The sequence below is a fragment of the Myotis brandtii genome, unplaced genomic scaffold (genome assembly GCF_000412655.1).
Source record: "Myotis brandtii unplaced genomic scaffold, ASM41265v1 scaffold513, whole genome shotgun sequence".
Lineage (NCBI taxonomy): Eukaryota > Metazoa > Chordata > Mammalia > Chiroptera > Vespertilionidae > Myotis > Myotis brandtii.
In genome coordinates, this window is record NW_005369552.1 from 2004819 (window position 1) to 2027462 (window position 22644).

Genomic DNA, 22644 nt, shown 5'->3' on the forward strand with positions numbered 1-22644 from the left:
CAAATATTTAAACTATACAACAGATCCTAATTCTGCTTTTGTTTTTAAACTCATGCTCATGAATTAGGAGTGATATATTCTCTTGGTCAATCACAATCCCATTATTTTAGAAATTATTTTCTCAGCAATTTGGGTTCTAGGGATTTATTACTGGGGTGTTGGCCTCTATGGCAAAGTACCAACTGTTTTCCCATGAAGAAAGTAAGACTCCAGATGTTGCCTAATATCATTAAATTAGCCTCCGTTAATCTCTGACTGCAAAATGCCTGACTAGATACATCTTTGAAGATTTACCAGAGGCAAGAGGATATTTATTTCTTTAGGGACTCTGTTATTAGAGCTCTTCCCCTTGGGGCCCAGCTGCTCTTCTTATCCAGTATCTTCTGCAGGCCTGGGGCTTAGCATGGGGTCATCAGGTGGAGATCAACATCACCTCTCTCATACATAATAGCAGTTGGGAATTTGGAGATTGGGGCTATATGTAAAAAAAGGGATTATATGTTAAAAAAGGGGGGGATTACTTTGCCAATTTACAGACAGCGAAACAGGCCTCTACTGCTCCTGATTTATTTAAGGCAGCAGCACATTCAGGGGCAGCTCGAGGATGAAAACCAATAGCCTCCCAGCCCCCAAATCGGGAGCCAGGCCCATGAATCATCCTGCCACTGACATAACTAAAATCGCAGGAGATAGAGAAGAGTCAGGGCATCTCTGACCTCCAGATATTATAACCTTTTCAAACCCCTTCTCTTTTTAATTATGGTAGTAATGTGAAAAATGGTTTTTACTCATAAAGCATGTAAACCAACAATAGAATGTTGTTAAATATATATATTTGCAGGTGTCCACTGGGCAATGAGTCCTGTAACTTGGGCACACAAGCTCCTGAGGGAGGAGAGACAGAAAGATAAATACATTTCCATTACAAATAGAACTATGGAAGCATACTATTTCTGTACCTTGCCTTTTCTGTTTAATAATGTATTACAGAAATCATTCCATTATATCACAAAAAAATTTTTACCTTATTTTTTTACTGGTTGCCTATAGCCCATTATGTATAGGATTTGTTCTATATGTATAAGGTGGGGTTACATTTGTGAGTATGTGAAGCACAGAGTTTATTCTTGTATTATTATTTATTTGTATTACAACTATAAACCTACTTTTGCCCACTCCTGTATATTGGATTCATTATCATTTATTTAACTAACTTTCCAATAGTTCCCTACGGCAAATCACATTGTAGTAACTCTTGACCAAATGTTCTTGTGTGCACTTGTGTTAAAACCTTCATGTTATTTTTTTCATTATAACTTATTTATTTTTATTCATTTTATAATCTTTTTATCTGTTTTATTCCATCTTAGGTTCCATTAGATTCTGCCTATATCCGTGTGTGTGTGTGTGTGTGTGTGTGTGAAACAGCATAGTGATAAAGTTTTCATTTTTGTTTTATTTTGTCATCATATATTTTTACCACTGTTGTGTAGAGTTTTAAATAATAAGATGAGTTTTCCTTCTCTAAAAAAAATCTAAATTTATCCTCTAAGTCAGCTGTTCTCAACCTGTGGGTCGCGACCCCTTTGGCAGTCGAACAACCCTTTCACAGGGGTCACCTAAGACCATCCTGCATATCAGATATTTACATTACGATTCATAACAGTAGCAACATTACAGTTATGAAGTAGCAACGAAAATAATTTTATGGTTGGGTCACAAGATGAGGAACTGTATTTAAAGGGCCAGAAGGTTGAGAACCACTGCTCTAAGTCATTTTTTTGTCATGTTATTTTTTAAATTTTCATTTTTTGTAAAAAAACTGTAAGATATAATTCATGTACTATATACAATTTACCCATTTAAAATGTACAACTCAATGGTTCTTAGTGTATTCGCAGAGTTCTGCAACTGTCATTACAATCTATTCTGAAACATTTTCATCACCCCCCAAAAAGAAATCCCATACTGTTTAGTTGTCATTCCCTAAGACTACAAATCCTACCATTTATTTTTATTTGTTGTTGTTGTTGTTAATTCTCACCTGAGGATATTTTCTCCATTGATTTTTAGAGAGAGTGAAAGGGAGGGAGGGAAGGAGGGAGTAGAGAGAGAGAGGTTAGAGAGACACATCAATTGGTTTGATTGCCTTCCACATGCACCCTGAGGTCCGGTAATCAAACCGGCAACCCAGGAACGTACCCTTGACCGGAAATCAAACCTGAGATCCTCTGGTGTGTGGGTCGATGCTCTAACCCTCAGCCACACTGGCCAGGACACCAATTCTATCATCGACATTTTTAAAGATATTGTGCCCTCAAAGCAGCTTATCGACTGTGTTCCCACCAATAGTCCACTGAATGTCAGTTTCCTCAGACCCTTCCTATATTACAAGAATATTTCATTTTTATTGGTCTTTTAGATTTAAAAAATGTATTGCTTCAGTTTGCATGTATTTTATCATGAATGGTGCTAACCATCTGTTCTCGTGTTTCCTGGCCATGTGTGTCTCCTCTCAGGGCACTGCATTGCAGACCTATTTTAAACACAAGAAGACATATTGTTGTCATTGCTTTATTTTGATCCCATTGCCCATGGCATGATACATTACATGGGGTGGGGTGGGGGAACACTATGAAGTCAGTTAACATGGGTTACAAAAACAAAAGCGCCCTCCGAAGAGGCCCAGACACCCAGAAACCTGCCCTGGCATCCCACACCCCTGCCACCAGGCCTGAGCCACTTTGGCCTGTGGGTTCTTTTCATAGGGACTGTAGCCTCCAGTGGTCAGAGGTAGAGGAGGATGCTGACCCCCACAATGACCACACTACCAGGTATCGAAAGCCTCAGCCCGACTCTGCTAATCACGTCCCTATTTATTAGTAAGCCAGCAAGATGCTGTTATACTGCTTGTGGTGGGAAGCCCAGTGTACTCCCAGCAATCTGCCCCTCACCTCAGGCATGTGACAATAATATCTATATAATATTTAACATATTTGAAACCCAGGCCAGACCTCTTGTAACACTCCCTCCTCTCTACCACAAAATCATTTCCAGTATAATCCTGCAATGATGATGATTATACTAAGCGTGATTTTCCTGAATCTACGTAAACAATTAAAAACGCATTAACATATTAACATATGTACTACTATTTGTAATACCTTAAACAATAAAATAACATTTAAAAACATAAAAAAAATGCATCAACATTCAAATGAAAAGAGTACACACAACATCACTTCTTTGACATTTCTGCCAAACATGCAGGACCTGGATCTAAGGAGGGAACATCAGACGCACCGAATGAGAGGCTTTCTGGGGAACAGCTGGCCTGTCTCCTTTAAAGGTGTCTAGGACCTGAACGCCAAGGAAAGGCTGAGGGCTGTCCTAGACAAACGGAGAGCAAGGAGACAGGACTTGGTTCAGGACTTTTCATGGAAAGGACATTATTAGGACCAACAGTGGGCCTGAGCATCGGTGGCGCTATTGGATCGATGTTGACTCCCTGACTTTGACGACTGAATTATGATCATGGAGAAGGTCCTTGTTGGAAGGGAATATATACTAAGGAATTTGGGGTTGGTGGCAGGTCAAGCATATTATTCTCAAATGATTGGGGGTGGGGGGAGGGGAGGTTATTTGTACAAGTTTGTCCTCGGGCCATACTTTCAAGTTTTCTCTGTGATCTTTTTAAAATATGAAAATTATTGTTAAAAACCTCAACGGTAATTGTAGCAATTGTTTAGGATGCAGACCAACAAAGGACTGTTCTGAGGAGTATTTTTCACCAACAGTCTTTAGAATTGCTGACACGAGGTGGCAATTCAAGTCGGTGATTATGGCTTTGAAATTCTCCGCAACAGTGCCTCCGCTTACTGCCTACCCCCGGGGGAAGCAGCACCCAGCACCTGCCCCTCGGTTCACCCTGGTTACAGTGGCAGATCCTGCTCACAACTTCACAGGAAGTGGATCAGATTCCCCCACACAAGGGTGGGGCATGGGACACTGGGGCAATTGACCAAAAAGACCACTGGGGGCAGTGTTACGCTGCTGCACTGTCCACACGGGCAAGGTGCCTATCCATCAACCCACACTCATTTCATCAGGGGAAAAATACTTCGGGGGGAGGGAGGAGGGAGGGAAGGTTATTTGTACAAGTATGTCCTCGGGCCATACTTTCAAGTTTTCTCTGTGATCTTTTTAAAATATGAAAATTATTGTTAAAAACCTCAACGGTAATTGTAGCAATTGTTTAAGATGCAGACCAACAAAGGACTATTCTGAGAAGTATTTTTCACCAACAGTCTTTAGAATTGCTGACAGGAGGTGGCAGTTCAAGTCGGTGATTATGGCTTTGAAATTCTCCGCAAGAGTGCTTCCGCTTACTGCCTACCCCCGGGGGAAGCAGCACCCAGCACCCGCCCCTCGGTTCACCCTGGTTACAGTGGCAGATCCTGCTCACAACTTCAGATGTGGATCAGATTCCCCCACACAAAGGTGGGGCATGGGACACTGGGGCAATTGATTAAAAAGACCACTGGGGGCAGTGTTACGCTGCTGCACTGTCCATGGGCAAGGTGCCTATCCATCAACCCACACTCATTTCATCAGGGGAAAAATACTTTGAAGCATCCCGCGTGCTGAATAACAAACTCTTTTAGTGCCAAATGTGGCCAAGTAGCCCTTGAATTAGCTCATCCTTAAGGCGGGACTTCTGATCAGGGTGTTTCAAAGCCTAACTACCGTGGACGTATATGTCTGACCATAGCCAAGCACCCCTGGAGTGCAGGTTGTCACGAACCAGCCCGTACACCTGCTCACTCGATTTTGAAGTGGCCATGTCTGCGCATGCGCACAGGAGGCGAGCACAGCAGCACCGTCCTTGTGGGCCGTAATGACCTGTGCCTGCACCTGGACGTCTGTGCCATACGAGTGAAAATCAGCACCCCTTGACCTAAACATAGTAGATTGCAGAGGTGCAGTTTGCAGCTGAGAAAGAGATCTTGCAAATGATCGCAGTCTGCTCTTGCCCACAGCCCAGGGGAGGCACAGACGAGGTGCTTTTCTCCTCGTGGAAGCAGTTTGCAGCTGAGAAAGAGATCTTGCAAATGAAAGCAGTCTGCTCTTGCCCACAGCCCAGGGGAGGCACAGATGGGAAGAATCGGTGATCAGTGGCTGCTGTCATTGGCTTGTCCTCTGCTGGCGGCCTGGGAAGCGCACCAGGATGGGGACCGGGAGGCATCCTATGCAAGGGGGTATTGCTGGTTACTGTGCAGCCTCGGGCCCCTGAATGGAGACCCGAACTTCCTCTGTGAATGTCCAGTTCAGCATTTCAGCCTGGGGAGCACAGCCTTTAACCTGGTGCTTCTCCTGTCCCGTCTCAGCTCCCAGGAATGCACAGGTCTCTGGAGCCCTGAGGGGCAGAGGAGTCGCCCACCGAGGACCTTATGAAACGTTTAGGTCCTGGGCTGCTTCCCCAGGGTCCCTGACCCACCCACGGTGTGCCTGGGAGAGTCCTGCCGGACAAAACCCCAATGATGTTGATGCCCACGTTCCGTGGGCCCTCAGAGGAGCCCTGCTCTAGTGGCAGGACCATGGGGCTGGCAGTCAGAAAGCCCAAGTTTGCCTCCACAGCCCTTTCTATCCACAGCAGGTGACCTTGGGCTTCCCCACACCTGCAGTGCAGTAGATGGGAAAGCCCTTTACAGACTGTGAGGCTCTTCCAAAGCAAGACGGTCTTGCCCCGGTTGTGACACTAACCTTGATGCTCTACCGTGGATGCTGAAACCTTCTGGTGCCTCTTCTCCAATTTTTACAAAGATGCTGTTCTGTCCCCAGCCTTCAACACAGCCAGGTGTGAGAAACTACAGAAGGAGAAGGAAGAGCTGGAGAGGCGGTTTGAGGACGAGGTGAGGAAGCTGGGCTGGCAGCAGCAGGCCGAGCTCCAGGACCTACAGGGGCGGCTGCAGCTGCAGTTCCAGGCGGAGATGACGCGCCTTCAGGAGGAGCACAGCGCCCAGCTGCTGCGGATCCGGTGTCAGCACCAAGAGCAGGTATGTGTTTGTGCTGCGCTCTGTCTCTGCTGTTGGGATGTGCAGGTGGAAGGTGGAGGGGGAGCCATGCTACTTGAGCCGGAGTCCTGTCCGTAGGTGAGCTACTTGTAAAGTTCCCTCTCTGATTTCGTTTCTTCCTTCCGTTGCCTCCTTTCCTCCCCTCCTGCCATTCTGGCCTCCCTCTCCTTGTTCTGCCAAGCGTGCTCCTCCTTCCTGCCTAGAAAGTTCTCCCTCTAGACACTCTGTGGCCACCCTCTCAAGCACCAAGAGAGAATTATCTGCCAGGCTTACTGCTAGAATTTTGGTACCTGAATGTGCCTGCACAGAGTAGGTCATAGGTTTGAACTTGCCAAATAAAAGCATGAATGCCGCTAGCTGGCCCAGCGGTCTTCCCAGAGAGAGCGATTCATCTGGAATGAGTAGAGAATGGTTCCCAGGGAGCCTGTCAGGCGCAGCAGGTAGGAGCGGGAGCCTCCTTGTCCATCACTGTGGGTGCTGACCGGAGACTCTGCTTCCATGAGAACCAGTTCTGCTCCATTCTTTTCTCTTCTTTCTAAGTCCCCAAAGCTCTGTTGCCTTAATACCCGCCTTCTAAGTGGTACATTGTTTCTTGTGGTCTGCTAATGGCATTTGCAAAGAGCACGCTAAGTCTCAGGCTGCCCCCCTCCCACTGCTTCCAAGTAGACACCCTGGACGGTGACGGTCCCCAGAGGCTTGTGAGCCTAATGGGCACAGGGAGAATTCCAGAGTAATAATAAGCACTATTGTTGTCATTAAAAATCTCCCATTTGACACATTTTATTCCATTCAGCATCTTTTCTGTGGAAACCAGACACACCTGCCTGCTTAAGGTTGTTTAGACTTACAGACCAGGAAACAGAATAGGTTACAGCTAAAGTTACCACTGGTGCTAATGTTAGAACCAGGTCTCCAGCATCTTGCCTCCTGAGCTCGCAGAGCATAACCTCTGTAAGCAGACGTTTGTCCCTGAGCTGTCTGCAGCGTTAGCATGTCCCTTGGATACATCCCCAACCCGCTGCAAGTAGCGGTTCTGAGCCTCTGTATCCCTGGGCCATTTGCTCCCAGTTTTGCACAGAGAACGTGTTTATACCTGTGTCCACTAAGAGACTTCTGATCCAAAGTCCAGGGTTGGCTGAGAAGGTGCCAAGAGGTGGGAGGGAGGGCAGGAGGTGGCTGCCATGCAGGAAAGGGTGCTTCGAGGGGCCCTCGGAGTGAAAGCTCCTTTTCAGTGCTGTGTCTGGAAACCACGCAGCTGAGGCCACTGCCGGGCAGAGCCTGTCCACCGTTGGGACTTGGCGCGGGCAGAGCGCCCCTCAGCGTCCTGTGAGCAGAAGCACAGTGGGGAGATGAGCCCTCACCTCGCCTTTAAGCTGGGACACAGCAGCATTTTGGAGATTTCTTGTTGGGCAGTATTGAGGGAAAGAAGGCCCTGACATTGAGAATGAGTTGCAGATGCTACCTGTGAGCATTTAAAAAGGGCTTTACCTTATGAGGCCTCTGAGTTCCGTTCTTCTTGATCCTTATTCACTAAAGCGATTCATCTAGTTACCCATTCACTTAGGCCAAGAACATCTGGAGTGCCCACTGCACACCAGGCACACGTCAGGGTCCTGCCAGAGACGCCCAGATTTATAAACTGTGGGCGTGCTTGATCCATGCCTCAGGCAATGGCCAGGGAAGTTCTGAGGGAACTGATCCTGGGTGAGCAGCAGAGACGTGTTTAGGAATTGAGAGTTTACTTCCAGCTGTGAGGATAGGGAACATTTTCTGTTAGAACTAACACCCGAGTGCTGTAGGTCTGGGTAAACCTGCCTGCAGACACCCACTGGCTGGGGGTTGGATGCTTGAAATCTGTGAGTCCTTCGGGCCTGACTTGGCCCCTGCTGCGGAGCATGGGCAGCCAGCCTGACCACAGCCCTTCACCGCCCCCCCCCCTCCGCCAGCAGAGAGAGTACAGGCAGTGAGGGAGGCGAGGCAGGGACGTCGCTGGTTCTCATGCAGTAGAATCTGCATTCGCTCTGTGCAGGAAACTCAGTGCACAGCTGCGATGGAGAGTTGTGAGGTCTGCTGTTTCAGCTCTCCAGCTCGGACTACCCACCCTCAGGCTTCTTTATTGGGGACAATTTGCATTTGGCAATGCTGACCCTATGGGTAGTGACATCTGTCCGCAGTTGTGCTCCACCAGCTTAACAGTCAACCAACCTGGCCTCTGGCCGCCCAGCGCCCCACACCAGCAGCGCAGGAGCTCCTGCGGCTTCGCTCAGACTGGGAGCTCGTGCGCTGAGACACGTGCACCTCTGACTGCTGCAGGGTCTCCCTCTGACAAATGCAGCCGTCCGCTCACCTCTGCCCGCACATGGGAGTCACTGGGGAACGTGTGGCAAAACACCCTCCTCATCCCCACCCCACGGTAACTGCATCAGAATGGCTGGTGGGTCGGGTTGTTCGTCAGCCTACCTGAAATGCAGTGTCCCCAGACACAGGCCCCCAGGCTTCCTTAAGTGCCGATAAAGATCGGGCCTGATTTTTATTTCAAAATGACCATAAGGTGTTTAATCAAAATCAGCACGTGTGCCATAGCTAGCTCCGCATGAATAGAAGCCAAACTGCCAGAGCCCCCCACCTTGAAGCACACAAAACGGATTTTCACTGAAAACACACAGGCTTGTCCCCTTTTGCCCAAACACAGTGCCTTCCAGTTGTCCTCTCTGGGCTGTCTACTGTTTCCCGAAGATGCTCAGCCACAGAGCCTCACATTCAATGGTCAATTATGTGACCTTTGACCCCATTCCTCCAAGACCCTGTGGCCTTTTGTCCTCCTCCCTGACCTGGCCCTGAAGTCACTGTGGACTCTGCTCAATGAAGTCTGAGCAGAGGTGCCTTCCCCTCCGGGGGAAGCAGTGCTCCTCCTTGGCCTTTACGTTGCTTTGTCTCGGATTCAGGACGTCCTTTCTCCCTTTCTGAAGGAAAGCACCCTTTCAGACTAGCTGGCAGCCTCCGCATCCTGCACTTCATGAGAACATACAGAGGCCACTTGGTTCATCCTCTGGCATTACATCTCCTTAGTCCTCCTGCGTGACAGGCGCACAGCTGCCACCAGCAGAAGCCACAGGCCCTCAAACAGAAGGAGGTTCCAGGGACCCTCAGTCTTCCAGCTCCAGAGCCCCGCCCAGCACAGCCCAGAGTCCCAGTACCGTGGGAGGAGGCGCTGTGGGAAGGTGGGGGCCTCCTGAACTCCTGCTCACGTGTGGGCTGCAGTGGGGGCAGAAGGCACATTCTGGAATGGGATGGAGTGGGACTGGGCGCTCTGGGATGGCTGGCTGCCCACTCTGAGTAAGCAGCTACCCAGGCTATGTAAGCAGGCACCGAAGGGAAGGAAAGTCCGTAAGAGAACCCTGGGGAGAGTGAACATGGGCAGCCCCCTCTGTCCCACCAGACAGGGATCCGTGTCTGGGATGGAAGTAGATGGGAAGTTAATCTGATTTGGGTTTAATGAGTAAGGCTGAGATGATACAAAGCACATGCATCTTCATTCTAAATGTAAGTTGTCTCTCAGGGAATGGCCAAAGCCTCAGATAGTTGTATGTTGCAAATGGCTGAGTAAGGAAGCCCACAGCTGTATCTTACCCAGAGGGTGGTTCTCCAACCCTTTGCTGTGCTGTTGCTCAGCCCAGCAGAACTGCAAGCCCCTGCGGAATGGAGCCTGCCACAGAACAGCTGCTTCTCCGCACCACCAGGACTAGTGGAGGGCACAGCCAGACTCCTCCTCCGTGCGCAGCCCCGAGCTCCGTCTTCCTGGAGAAGGAAGGATGGTCCAGCAGTGGCTTAAGGCCCCAAGAGAAGGATGCTTCCTCCTGCCTAAGCCTGCCGTGGACTGACAATGAATCAAATGATCTGATGTTTCCCTTCCGTCAACTTGTCTGAATCCCTTCAAACGCCTGCAGCGGGTTTCAGGGTGTCCTCGGGCTGAAATCTCACTGGCTGCTTCGGAGTGTGAGGCCATGCCCTGGGAAGAAGCCAGGAGCCCGGGAGGGGAGGAGCAGTCATGGGGATTAATACTCTGACAAGAAGAGGATGGCCGATAGTGAACAGCTCCCTCCCCACAGAGGGAACAGTCTTCAAAAAACATAAAGATGTATAGGAACTTTACTGAAGAGCAAGGATTCTTATGCCCAAATCTTGGCTCATTGGTTCATATTGGTTTCCTCTTGTTGCATATGGCCTTTCAGAGTTAGGGGATCCGTATTTCACTCATAAAAGCACCTGTGAGGGGCTGTAACAGAGAGACCATGCCCATACATCAGGCTTCCTATATTGAGCATGGGATTGAGTCACCATTAAATCAAAGACCTGCCTCCCAACAAACCAGAAGGGCGACGTTCAGCTTCAGACATAATGTCATATTGCCTGACAGGGCATCTTCTCCGCCAGGGACACAGGGGACTCTTCTGGAATATGGTAATTTGTGTCAGAGCCAATAAAATAGAATCACACCAAACACTGATCAAAGATTTTTCCTCAAACTGAACTGGGTAACAAGCATCCAAATAATGTGTGGGGACCTATGTCTGCAGACAGGGTGACCTCGGCTCAACTGATACAGTAGGGAAGCAGAAAAAAATATATACTTGTATTTTTTTTAACCAGTGATTTATTTTTTCAAGAGACTGAAATGCCTTGGATGAAGATTCTATGAAAACCTCATATAAAAAGGAATTGGACAATTATGTACTGTGGTAATCAGCTTTTCTGATTAATGGAGTCATAGGTCTGAGCCTTAAGTAAAACATTGTTTCCTCAAGAATGGCCTGTAAGCTTGGCTGGTATAGCTCAGTGGTTGAGTATCGACCTATGAACCAGGAGGTCACGGTTCCATTCCCAGTCAGGGCACATGCCTGCGTTGTGGGCTTAATCCCCGGTAGGAGGCATGCAGGAGGCAGCCAATCAATGATTCTCTCTCATCATTGATGTTTCTGTCTCCCTCTCCCTTCCTCTCTGAAATCAATAAAAACATTTTTAAAAATAAAAAAAAGGATGGCCAGTAAATAAAAGTGAATCATTGCATATCATGTTCATTTGAAAAATGTGATGCAGCTATCCTAACACTGTGGAGTTCATTGTTGGTTTTGCCAGTGACATTTCTGTTTTCATGGATGAAGTTCTCTTTTACCTTAGGAGAAAAAAGTCAGGCAAATTTTCCCATGCAATTATAGTACGTGAAGTGAAAATCTACCCCATTTTAAAATAAAAATACTCCCATGCATCCACTCCACACATGGGCTTCCTTTCCTGTGGAGAGCCCTTTCTCCTTTCAGATCAAAGGTCGGCCTGTGAATTGTCTCCTGAGGAACAAAGGACCCTAGGCGGTGGCTGAATAGTACCAGCTAGAAGCAGTATGTTTAACTGGTCCACCACGGAGCTTCAGGACCTGGGCACACTTCCTGCTTCAGTGTTCCTCAAACACTAGGTTTTGACACATTAGTAGATAAAAATTTAAAAAACAGATTATTGCAAGTAGGAGGGGAAAGTATTGTTTTTTGACACTTTGGTTTGTGCATGTGCGCTATGTTACAATGTACAATAGTATTTTTTGCAATGGTGGCTGACAAAGAATTTGGAAAAACACTTCCGGTTTGCTAGCGTGGGGAGAGGCCGTTTTAGGCAATTACTCCTGTAAGTCATACATTTGAAGTTAAAAACAACAGCACAACAACAAAATAACAAAAACAGTACATGTGGTGATGGTGGGGGGCGGGGCGGAGATCAGGAAGAGTGGAAATGAGAAATCCTAGGCTAGCTGTGCTCCTCGTGATTAAAGTCCTGGAAATGACCGCAGCCTCGCAGTGCTGGACGGGAGGCCCAGATTGCAAGCTGATGGCTAGGACTCGGCTGCCTTGGCCTTGGTGAGAGGCTCCTCGGGCACTCGTTGCTGCTCTTGCTGGGAAGGCAGCAGCGGTGTGTTTGATGGAGATTCGCCTGTGAAGTCAGACAGACATGGGCCGACTGCTGGCTCTGCCCCTTACTGGGCCTTGGGCAAAATGTTTCAAACTCTCTAAGCCTCAGTTTCCTATAAGATGGACATAAGTGTTTCCTTTACAATGTGCTAGGAGGGGTAAGCCCAGTAGCTGGTAGCAGGTAGCTTAGTAAGTGTCAGTTCCCTCCATGTACCTTGTGCACTGTGGCTCCCACCTGCCGCTGGAACACAGAACAGACCATCTAGAAGGGAGGTCCCTCTTCTTTTCCTGAGTCATCATCACCAGAGTGATCGGTGGGAGGGGAAGGAATGGGAGTGGGCAGTGGATGGTCCAAAGCCGGGCCCCAGATGGTAAAGAGGGGGCTCAAGCAGCCATTCCCACAGGAGCCTCCACCCTCCTGCAGATAGCGTACCTCCAGGGGCTGCCATATCCCCACCAAATCCTGGCTCCCCTGCCTCCACACAGGATGAGGGTGGCTGTCACCACAGCAGAATGACTTTTCCTTGCGTTTTGGACCACTGACCTTTCTATTCTGTGAGTTCCATCACTGTTCTCCAGGCAGTGAGGATATCACTGCCACCCGTCCGTCCCGAATAACGGTCACTGTGATGCTCCCGCAGGTAGAAGATATCACCGCCAGCCACGAGGCTGCTCTCCTAGAGATGGAAAATAACCACACGGTGGCCATCGCGATCCTGCAGGATGACCACGACCACAAAGTCCAAGGTAGCTACTATCCTAGATGTGTGTGGCCGGCAGGGTGGGCCATGGGAGCCCAGCCTCCTGCTGCAGACACAAGGAGCACCTCCTGCTTGCTTGTCCCACTTTCCTTTCTTCCTTCCTTTTGTTCCTGGCGTGTTCTCTGTGTTGCTTGCTGTGGAAAGGAAAGATGCAAAACCAGGATCCAGGTAGCACTTCTTTCCTCCGCGGCAGTTACTCTCAACCTTGCCTGGATGTTGGAATCCCTGGGCGCTGTGATTGGAGGCTGGTGCCCGTCTAGGTCCACTTCGGGCCCCCAGGCAGCTGGTCTGGGGTGCAGCTGGGCATCAAGATTTTATAAAGCTCCTGGGAGGAGTCTGACGGGGAGTCGTGCTTAAGAACCACCGGTGTCACGTAGGCGTGGAAACCCCGGGCCTGTCTGGGCCTCACACAATTAAACAGCAGTCTCGGTGGACACACCTTTCCAAGGCAATTTTGCGATAAAAAAGATAAAATCACTACAAATAGAGGGACATTAAAAATGACCTAATGAAACATAAAAAAGGAATAACAAAAGTAAGCCTTCATTTAAAATATGTATAGATTCATAGCAATGCTGCTCAAATAACTGATTTTATTTTGTAGATGTAACCTAAGGACTTGTCTTCTTCTAGGAGAATTCAAGAGGGCACTGGGCCTCCCTTTCTCCTCCCAATGCACTGTTCCAAAATAATAAACCGACTCTTGGACGGGTCATCTCACCTGGAAGAAATGCTAACTGTTTTAAGAGTACCACCACGTGTCCACTCGTCCCTACATAGACCGTTATGAGGGCTCGCTAACATTTACATAGAATATGAAGATGGGAGAAACAGAATCATCAGTGGAGAAATGAAACTGAACAACATCCCAAACCCCAAACTACCAACCAGTTATTTTATCTGTTTACAGAAAAGAAGCCTTATAGCCAATTAGCTGTACAGAAAAATGTTGGCAGCAAAGACGTCTGGGGCAGAAACAGCACATGTGCCAGCTCCCACCCTGGGCTGCCCATTGGGACCACCTGGGAGTTAAAAAAAAACAACACTGATGAGTAAATCCCACCTCAGAAATTCCACTTTAATTGCTCTTGGGTGCAGCCCAGGCATCAGGGCTTTTTAAAGCTCCCCAGGTGATTCTAATATGCAGCACATTTTGAGAACCATTGTCTTAGAGCACAGTGTTGGGTGTGGGGCAGAGTGTTATGACCTCAAAATAATTAAGTATGTTATGGGTACATAGTTGTCAGGCATGGTGATACCATGTCCAGGATAGGTACGGCCTGCCTCTTTCTTGGGGTATTGGGGTCATCTGAATGTCCTAAAGCCCATCACTGCGCTGTAGAAAAACAGTCTCTGAGTGGGAATGCGAGTGGAAATGATGCAGTGAGCCACACTGTTGACTTTTGTTGCTGGATTTTCATAAAATAGACCTGGCAGATTTTTCTCACTAGCAAAGCCTTGCTTAGATGCCGCATCAAAGGCCTTTGCATTATATATAATACATATAATAGTAGCAAAAACATTCGTTATTATGGTCAGGACAATGTGCTCAATGGCTATTAAAACCAATCATTGACAGAAAGACACATGGCTTTATCTTAATTCAATCAGCACAAATTAATTTTTTCCAAATGTAAATTTGAGTTATAACAACTAGATTTCTTAGAGACCTTCTCCACTATTAGTTCCAACGATTTGGATCAATGGAAACCAAAAGCTTTTCCTAATTGCAGCTCTGGCCAGCCAGAATGATAATTGTTGGTCTCTAGTACTCTCCTGTCCGAAGCCTGTGTGACCCAGGCTGATTAATGAGACCTCTCCTCCCTCCAGTTATAACATGCAAACAAATTGCTTGTGTAGCCAGAATGAGATGGGCTTCACCCAGTTAATAAGACTGTTCCCATCTGGAGGAAAAGAGAATCCATTTGTTTAATAAGTCTTACATGACATCTCTTCTGCCTCACTTGCAAATTATTACTGGAATGACACTTTTAAGACTGTTCCCATCTGGAGGAAAAGAGAATCCACTTGTTTAATAAGTCTTACATGACATCTCTTTCTGCCTCACTTGCAAATTATTACTGGAATGACACTTTGCTTAGAAGAGAATGGTTCCAAACTCTCCAAGAGGAACCAATCCAATTAGTCCTCCCTTCTGTCTGAATGTCTTCACAGCGACTCTTTGCTCAAGCAAACCCTAGAGATCTGTGGTTTTCAGAGTGTGGCTCAGGCCTCATGGACACAGCGCTCGCCCTGTTCACCCGTCGCTCTCCAGCGAGCCCAGGCAGCACGGAGGCTGCTCACAGCTCAGCTCTCTGAAAGCTCCCTCCTGCGGCCCAGATGGCTGCTTTGTGGTGGAAAGAAAGAGTGGCCCTGGGAGGGGAAGGAGATGGAGACTGAACATTGATCACCCAGTTGCTTTCCCATAAGGCCTCACAGACACAGCGCTCGCCCTGTTCACCCGTCGCTCTCCAGCGAGCCCAGGCAGCACGGAGGCTGCTCACAGCTCAGCTCTCTGAAAGCTCCCTCCTGCGGCCCAGATGGCTGCTTTGTGGTGGAAAGAAAGAGTGGCCCTGGGAGGGGAAGGAGATGGAGACTGAACATTGATCACCCAGTTGCTTTCCCATTAGGAAAACTTGGAGAATCAACCAAGTGGATGGAGGAGCTGACTTGTCCGGATGGTGGGAGAGCGGGTATAGAAATGAGTGTGTGTGCACGCTCTATTTACTCCCCCCCCTTTTCTCTCCCTTTCTCCTATTCCCTCCCTCTTTATTTCTCTTCTAAATAACACCGCCTACAATTCCAAAGTAATGGAGAAGTCTCTTTAGGCTCAAGTCTGCTGTATACCAGCGTCTGCTATTCACCCGTTTCTCATTTAGTCTGGCAAGAGTCTTGTTTGATCCTTTTCAGATGAAAAGCTAACTTAACAATCTGATGTCTTCTCTCCAGAATTGATGTCTACCCATGAGCTTGAAAAGAAAGAATTAGAAGACAGTTTTGAAAAGCTGCGGCTGTCATTACAGGTTAGTATCTCCTTAACCCTGAAGTCAAGCTAATGGCAGCATCGTTAGTCCTGTCCACAAACATTTGGGATATAGAGGGAGAAAAGACGTTCCCCTGTCCTAAGGAATTTATTGTCTACTCAGAGGGTGGTGGCAGAAAGAGTGACAGACACCCACAAAAGGTAGCACATCCTTGCACCAAGGGAATAATACCGTCAATGAGTGCCACGGAGATCCAAGGTTGAGCCACACTTGCTGTGGTCAGAGGAGTCACCGCGCTGTGTGTGAGGAAAGGGACTTGGGAGAAGCGCATGCTAGGCAGGGAGTGGTGTCAGGAGGCCTGCGAAGGGCAGAAGCCATAGGACATGTCTGGGATTAAAACAAAGGACTTCCATCACCTGGAGGTGGGTGAGACGGAAAGAACCTTCCCTGCCTCCACTGCCAACCTACACGACATGCGGGTCTCATGCCAGGGAGCAGCCTGGCTTCCTTCTGAAGGGGCCCCAGCTCACCTGCACCCCCTTCCTCCTTCCAGAGACCCTGCCAGCTGCTCTGTGGAAAGATGATGGCCACCCACAGCCCCAGGGAGGAGCTGCCTGGGAAGCTAGGGTGCTTCCGTTCCCAGCTGTGGGCATCTCAATCAGAGCAAGGCTAATTTTTAATATTGGGGACACTCACACCTGGACATTGTGATGACAATAACAACAAATACGCACTGATTACCATAACTAACACAAAGCCAGGAGTGTTGCCTCTGACGGCTGACTCTCCCCTGGCAGCATGCATCACACAGAGGCGGCCCTGCCTACGCAAGCACCCATGCTTGTGACACCAATGTCACACTACTGAGTGTGCTGTTCCATGTTTTCTAAACAGGAAACAGTCTGCAGTAAGCCCACCACCCTCCCATCAATGGGCCTGCAACACGCAGTCCTCACGGGCTCATCCTCAGCAAATTTATCCCAAACTGCCTTCCTCATGCATCCCTCTCGCAGCATCAGGTGCGCTGTCCTCAGGAATGCACGCCCGGAAAGGGAAAGCCAGACTGTGGTGTAACAGAGACCCACCAGCCCCAAACCGCAGAGAAGGTCTTGTTTCCCCCGTGAGTGAGTCTTCATTCCGCCCCTGCCATCCCACGGGCAACACCCTGTAGCAGACAGAACCATTTGGGCGGGAGGTTATTTGGTACAAGGAGGGTGGAGCTGCTAGAGCCAACTGTCTCCAGGGACTGGCAGCTAGAGCAGCAGGCTTGTGGTAAGAGATTTGAACTCGGGCTTAAATCCCACGGCGCCCCCTCTTACTAGCTTTGAAACCTTGGGCAATATGTGAGCTCCGGGAGCCTTGGTTACTCGTCTGTGAAACGGTGCTGACAGTTCCTTCCGCGAGGAGTGACGTGTGTAAAGTGTGCAGCACCGGGTTGGCTCCCGGCAAATGCTAATAAGCAGCAGCTCTTGCTGTTCTGATAGTGGCTAATATTATTTGTTATATTTATTTTTATTACCCTCACTATTGTTATCATGCCGTTGGTTAGCTCCTAAGGGGCGGTGCTGGGCCTCATCCTTGACATACAGGAGCCAATCCAATTGGAAGCAGCCTGTGCCGTGTGACTGCTGCGCACCGCGTGGGCCTGGGGATTGGTGTTGAGTCATGGTGAATGCGGCAGAAACACCAGTTTGATATTTGAGGTCCATCCTAGGTGGTATTTGCCTGATGCGCTTTTGCTGTTCTGCTTTTTGATGGAGGAGGAGAGGCTTGAAAGAAACTCGACCTCTAACGGCCCTGACACAGCTGGTGCCGCGGCCTGGGGAGGCACCGGGGTGTGGTAGTCAGGTTCCAGAGCACCACTGCCTACGTCGCCGGGGCCTGTGGGTGCAGACTCCCACTGACGACCGCATTGCCCTAATACCCAGCCTTGGCTTTTAATGGCACTGTGGGGGCTTTTGTTATTTAAGATGAAATGGAAGTAACTGGAAACAAAGAAACAAAAAAAGAGGACAAGAAAAAACCAAGGCTGGTTTGCCAAACAGGGTTGTCTGCCATGATGAAGAAAGCAGTCAAGCCAGGCACTTCATACATTACAGTGTTAGTCTGTACAATTCCATAATTTACAATACCTTGCTCCTTGTGTCGGCTGGAATGAGGCCATTTCTCTTGAGAGAAGAGTTCATTGGAATTCCGTAGGTTCTAATGTTACAGAAATTGTGTCATTGGGCAGAGAACTTTGATGATCAGTCCTTGCTAGGGTTGCCAGGGAGGGGTGAGCCAGGGAAGGGGTGTGGTGCCCCCTCAGACACACCTTCCTTCAGCCGGCACACGGAGGGCTGCCTTGTGGCTGGTGTGTGCTGGGGGCCAGGAGCATGGTCTAAACCAGTGATGGCGAACCTATGACACGCGTGTCAGAGGTGACACGCGAACTCATTTTTTTGGTTGACTTTTCTTTGTTAAATGGCATTTAAATATATAAAATAAATATCAAAAATATAAGTCTTTGTTTTGCTATGGTTGCAAATATCAAAAAATTTCTATATGTGACACGGCACCAGAGTTAAGTTAGGATTTTTCAAAATGCTGACACGCCAAGCTCAAAAGGTTTGCCATCACTGGTCTAAACAGAAGGTCTAAACTGAGGGGACAGATAGTCTAAAAAGGCGGGACAGCCTCAGCTCACATCAGGGACCTGCACCCCAGTCCTGAGGCCCAGGGAGGCCAAGAGGAGCCAGAAGTGATCCTGGAAGGAGAGGGAGCTGGCCGATGGAGCCAGTGGGAGAGCTGGGCTGTAAAATGGGGTGGGGCAGCGAGAGCCCCAGCTGGAACGCGAGCGAGGCTGACGCGGGAGGTCTGTCACACCATGTTGAGCACCTGCCTCAGCTTGATGCCCTTGGCGTGTGCACAGGCCGTCATCACGGCTCCCCGGGCTGCAGTGTCCGCAGAGGACCGAGCTGGACTCCTTGTGTCATTCCTGCAGGACCAGGTGGACACGCTGACCTTCCAGAGCCAGTCTCTGCGGGACCGAGCCAGACGCTTCGAGGAGGCTTTGCAGAAAAACACTGAAGAGCAGCTGGAGGTGTCGAGTTTCCCAGGCCTCCAGCACCGCGGGGCTCAGCGGGGCTCTGTGGACTTCTCCCCGGGAAGCCCTGTGGCTTCCTCAGCAGTCACCCCGATGACAGGGCCTCTGTGCGAATCTGCTACCAAAGCGACAGCTGGTCAGGCCCTCCCGGATCTTACACATATTCCTGTCAGCACCTCTCAGACAGGACAGCGGGGGTTTCTCCATCTAAATGTTACTCCTGCCACACGGCACACGGCTCCCGCCACTGTGCCTGAGCTCCTGGGACAAGCGTGGCCCGGCCAGGACCACCTCGCCATTGTCCTCTCCAGCTCCCTTAGGCTGGCACGGGGAGGCTCCACTGAGGCCCGAGTGAGTAGGTTGAGCGAGTTTTTGCCAGAAGAGCTGGCACAGTTCCTCCCCTCTGGTGTACAGTTGCCATATGCAGCACATCACACCCAGTTAAACCTGCATTACAGAGAAGTTAGTATAAGGATGTCCCTTTCAATACTTATACTAAATATAATGTTGTTTATCTGAAATTCAAGTTTAACCCACTTTACTATGGGTTTTTTGTTGTTGTTGTTACATCTGGCAACCTCACTCTAACATTTCTTTTTTTTTAATGCCTTTTCTGCTTTTAAAACCACTTTGCTCTGTTTCTATGCTGGGCTGGGGCTCTCCAAGGGCACAGCTGGCACCTGGAAATCCCCGCCACCTGCTGAACCAAGTGGTCTGAGTGACTGTCCAAAGCCAGTGTCAAACTGACTCCTTTCACCGCACCAGCTCCCTCTGGGGATGGGCTGGTAGCATCCGGCCATTCCAGCCCCCACACTCTCCAGTGGTGATGGCTTTCTCTCTTCTTTTCCCCAGGGAGCTGGACTTTTAGTCGCATTCCCAGTGGGACACCAGTGGGCATCTCTACCAGGGAGGGCTGTGTGAGCTGATGCTCCAGTGCCTACTGGGCAGCTGGTTAAAGAAGACTAGCTTTAGTGAAATCCATGACTGTGGTGAGCAGTGGCCTTTGCCAGGACCGGGAAGATAGCTTGTTGCTCTCTGCCCCTATAGGTTGCACTGGCTCCCTATCAGCACTTGGAAGAAGACATGAAGAGTTTGAAGCAGGTGTTAGAGATGAAGAATCAGCAAATACATCAGCAGGAAAAGAAGATTATTGAGCTGGAAAAGCTGGTGAGTTGGTCTATTTCCTGGGGAGAGCCTAGCAACCTTACTGTCATCGTTGATGTCAACACTGACACCGTTCAGGACGCGAGCCCTGAACCCATTGCTACCACCTGAGTGGAGAATTCTATCCTTGAGTCCCAAGGCCTTTCCTAGGTAGCCAGGGGTCTCAGAGGTGGCCTCATTTTGTACAACTCTGCAGCCTCCATCCCCGCCCCATCCCTCTGAAGTGCTTTCCTCACTCCTCCCTGGCGGACGTGTGATCAGCCAGCACAGATGAGCATCACTGACGTGTGCCAGGCACCACGCAGAGCACTCTCCATGCCTTTGTTCTGACAGCAGGGCTGTGAAGGAGGTGCTGGGAGCCTCCTTTCACAAGTTAGAGATGGGGGCCTGGGACAGGGCACCTCACTAAAGCCAATCAGTGGCTACGCCCAGGTGGAAGGGAGCCCCAGCCCAGCGCTCTCACCACTCTCGGCCTCACCTTTCAGCCTGGCTTCCACAGAACCAGCAAAGGGCGCCCCTTTGGGGGAACAGAGCACCCCAAAGTTCATTCTCTACCTTTAGGCACAAGGGCCACGCCAGGGCTCGAGGAGATGATTGTCCAAAGTTAGTAGCAGAGAAGCCAGTTTCCAAGGAGATACCATCCTGACTGGAACTTGACCCAAGGCTCTCAGATAAATTCTTATGTTTTATTCCTTTTATTTCTTTTTATAAATTGTTATATGTAAAACAAACTTTTGATACTATAAAAGGAAAATATGTGCATTATAGAAAATGATTAGACAGCCCTGGCCATCGTGGCTCAGTGGTTGAGTGCCGAACTATTAATCTGGAGTCATGGTTCGATTTCCGGTTGGGGCACATGTGGCCACGTGGCACCATTCAGCAGCCCTCGGCAGCCCAGAGCTTCCCAGCAAGACAACAGCTAAGACCACTGGGAGCTCAGGGACAGAGCCCTTCCCTCCTGGTCCTGCCTGTAGTCCAACCAACATGAGGATAGCAACCCTCCTCCTCCAGGCTGGGCCATCTGCATCCAGTTGTTCAATCACGGACAAGCCTAGAGGCTGATGTGGCTGTTTTTGCCATGTTTTAGGCTTTCTGCAGGCATTCATGACTTCTCATTCCAGAAGCAGTTGTGTGTATGGGGTGGGGGCTACTGATTTAATCACGTCCCACTTCCTTAGAGCAAAGTGGAGGGCTGGGTGAGAGTGTCTTGATGAAGAGCAGAGACAGAGGACCATTCTTTGGCTCTGATTCCTAACCCTTATTCTTGGAGAGGTGAACGTTTTCCTTAAAGATTAACTACACTAATATAGAATTTGTCACATTCTTTTCAAAAATAATTTACTTTAAACTTCATATTAGAATGGAACTGTACTTCAGCGAGGTCTCGGGCCCTGTGAGACCCTCTGACAGAGAGAAGGGTCTAAACTGTGGAGCAGTAACAGCCCTGGGTGCTGTGATTTTTCTGAGAATGTGCCAAGATGGTCTTGTGCTTTGCATTCCTGGCTGCCCATAGTCTCAGAAGGGAAAATGTGTCCATGTTTCCATCTCTCCATTCATTTAGAATGTCATAGGGTGCACCCAGCAAGGGGGGGTAATGCAGTACAGGGAGGCCCATGGGACCCGTTAGCCAGACTAGGTCCTGGTGCTGATCACGGCATATCTCTAACAATGGCAACGGCCTGGGGACACTCACTATAAAAATATATTCTACACAGGATTCCAGTATATACATACACACACGTGCATAATATATGTGAAATAAAACAATATATCTAAAATACATATAACTATACTTACTTTTACTAAATACAGCACATTCTGGTATTTTCTCTTCTGCTTTATTCTGTTTTCAACAAATGCTGACCACATCCCTCTAACCTAATTTTACAAGCCACCAGTGCACTACACACTGTAGTTTGCAAAACACGCTTCTTGATAACCCTCCAGGGCACTGGTCTCCTTCCTGTCAGACAGCCCTGCCAGGGGCCTCCTAACACTGCACCCTTTCCAGGCGGAAAAGAACATTATCCTGGAGGAGAAAATCCAAGTTCTCCAGCAGCAGAACGAAGATCTCAGAGCAAGGATTGACCAGAATACTGTTGTCACGAGGTAGGCAGAGCAGGTGTCTAAACTCACAAACCATGTGTCACCCACAAAGCGGCTTCACTGCTGAGCTTGAGGGTCCTGTTTGTGTCCCAACATCCAATTTACCTCACTCCTCTGAGCTGTGAGGCCTCCCCGACCGTCAGAAAGCATACAGCAGGAGCCCCGACGCGGCTGGGTGTTGCCCAGGTTTGTTCCCAGGGCGGATTTGGGAGAGGGGCCGCTGGGTGTTCCCAGGGAAAGGGAACCACCATGTGCACCACCCTGTGCTTGGCCAGCTCAGCAGTGCAGACCCACGTCTCCCTTGGCTGCTGAGCTGTCGCCATGGGCCAGCCTGGCCCTGGCAGCGAAGGGCTGGCCCTGACAGAGGACAGCAGAGATGGAATGTGCCAGAGAGAAGCCGTGTAGCCAAATGCAGCTGCTCCTGGTGACATGGTCTCTATCTTGGTCCCCTGCTCTGAGGTCCCCAACTTCCAGGGAAGGATGTGGAGATACCCCCCCCCCCCCCCCCCC

General features: G+C 49.1%; 1 protein-coding gene and 1 long non-coding RNA gene across 9 annotated transcripts in view; one reads left to right on the plus strand and one right to left on the minus strand.

The window, feature by feature from the left end:
* Positions 1-22644, plus strand: part of MTUS2 (microtubule associated tumor suppressor candidate 2) — a 550651-nt gene that overhangs the window by 523572 nt on the left and 4435 nt on the right. For 7 of the 8 annotated variants that reach the window (XM_014548541.1, XM_014548540.1, XM_014548544.1 and 4 more), the window contains 4 exons: positions 5842-6056; positions 12673-12778; positions 15742-15815; positions 18760-19421. In XM_014548541.1, the coding sequence (XP_014404027.1) occupies positions 5842-6056; positions 12673-12778; positions 15742-15815; positions 18760-19380 (1016 nt within the window). In that variant the 3' untranslated portion in view covers positions 19381-19421. Of the gene's footprint in view, positions 1-5841; positions 6057-12672; positions 12779-15741; positions 15816-18759; positions 19422-19908; positions 20029-22039; positions 22138-22644 lie in introns of those variants that run through there. The other variant, XM_014548547.1, reaches the window with a different exon arrangement.
* LOC106727983 overlaps positions 5508-22644 on the minus strand; it is a 17849-nt gene continuing 712 nt past the window's right edge. Inside the window, exons 2-3 of the long non-coding RNA XR_001364213.1 lie at positions 19110-19122; positions 5508-5519 (exon numbers count right to left, since the gene is read on the minus strand). This is a non-coding gene — a long non-coding RNA (uncharacterized LOC106727983). The remainder of the gene's footprint in view (positions 5520-19109; positions 19123-22644) is intronic.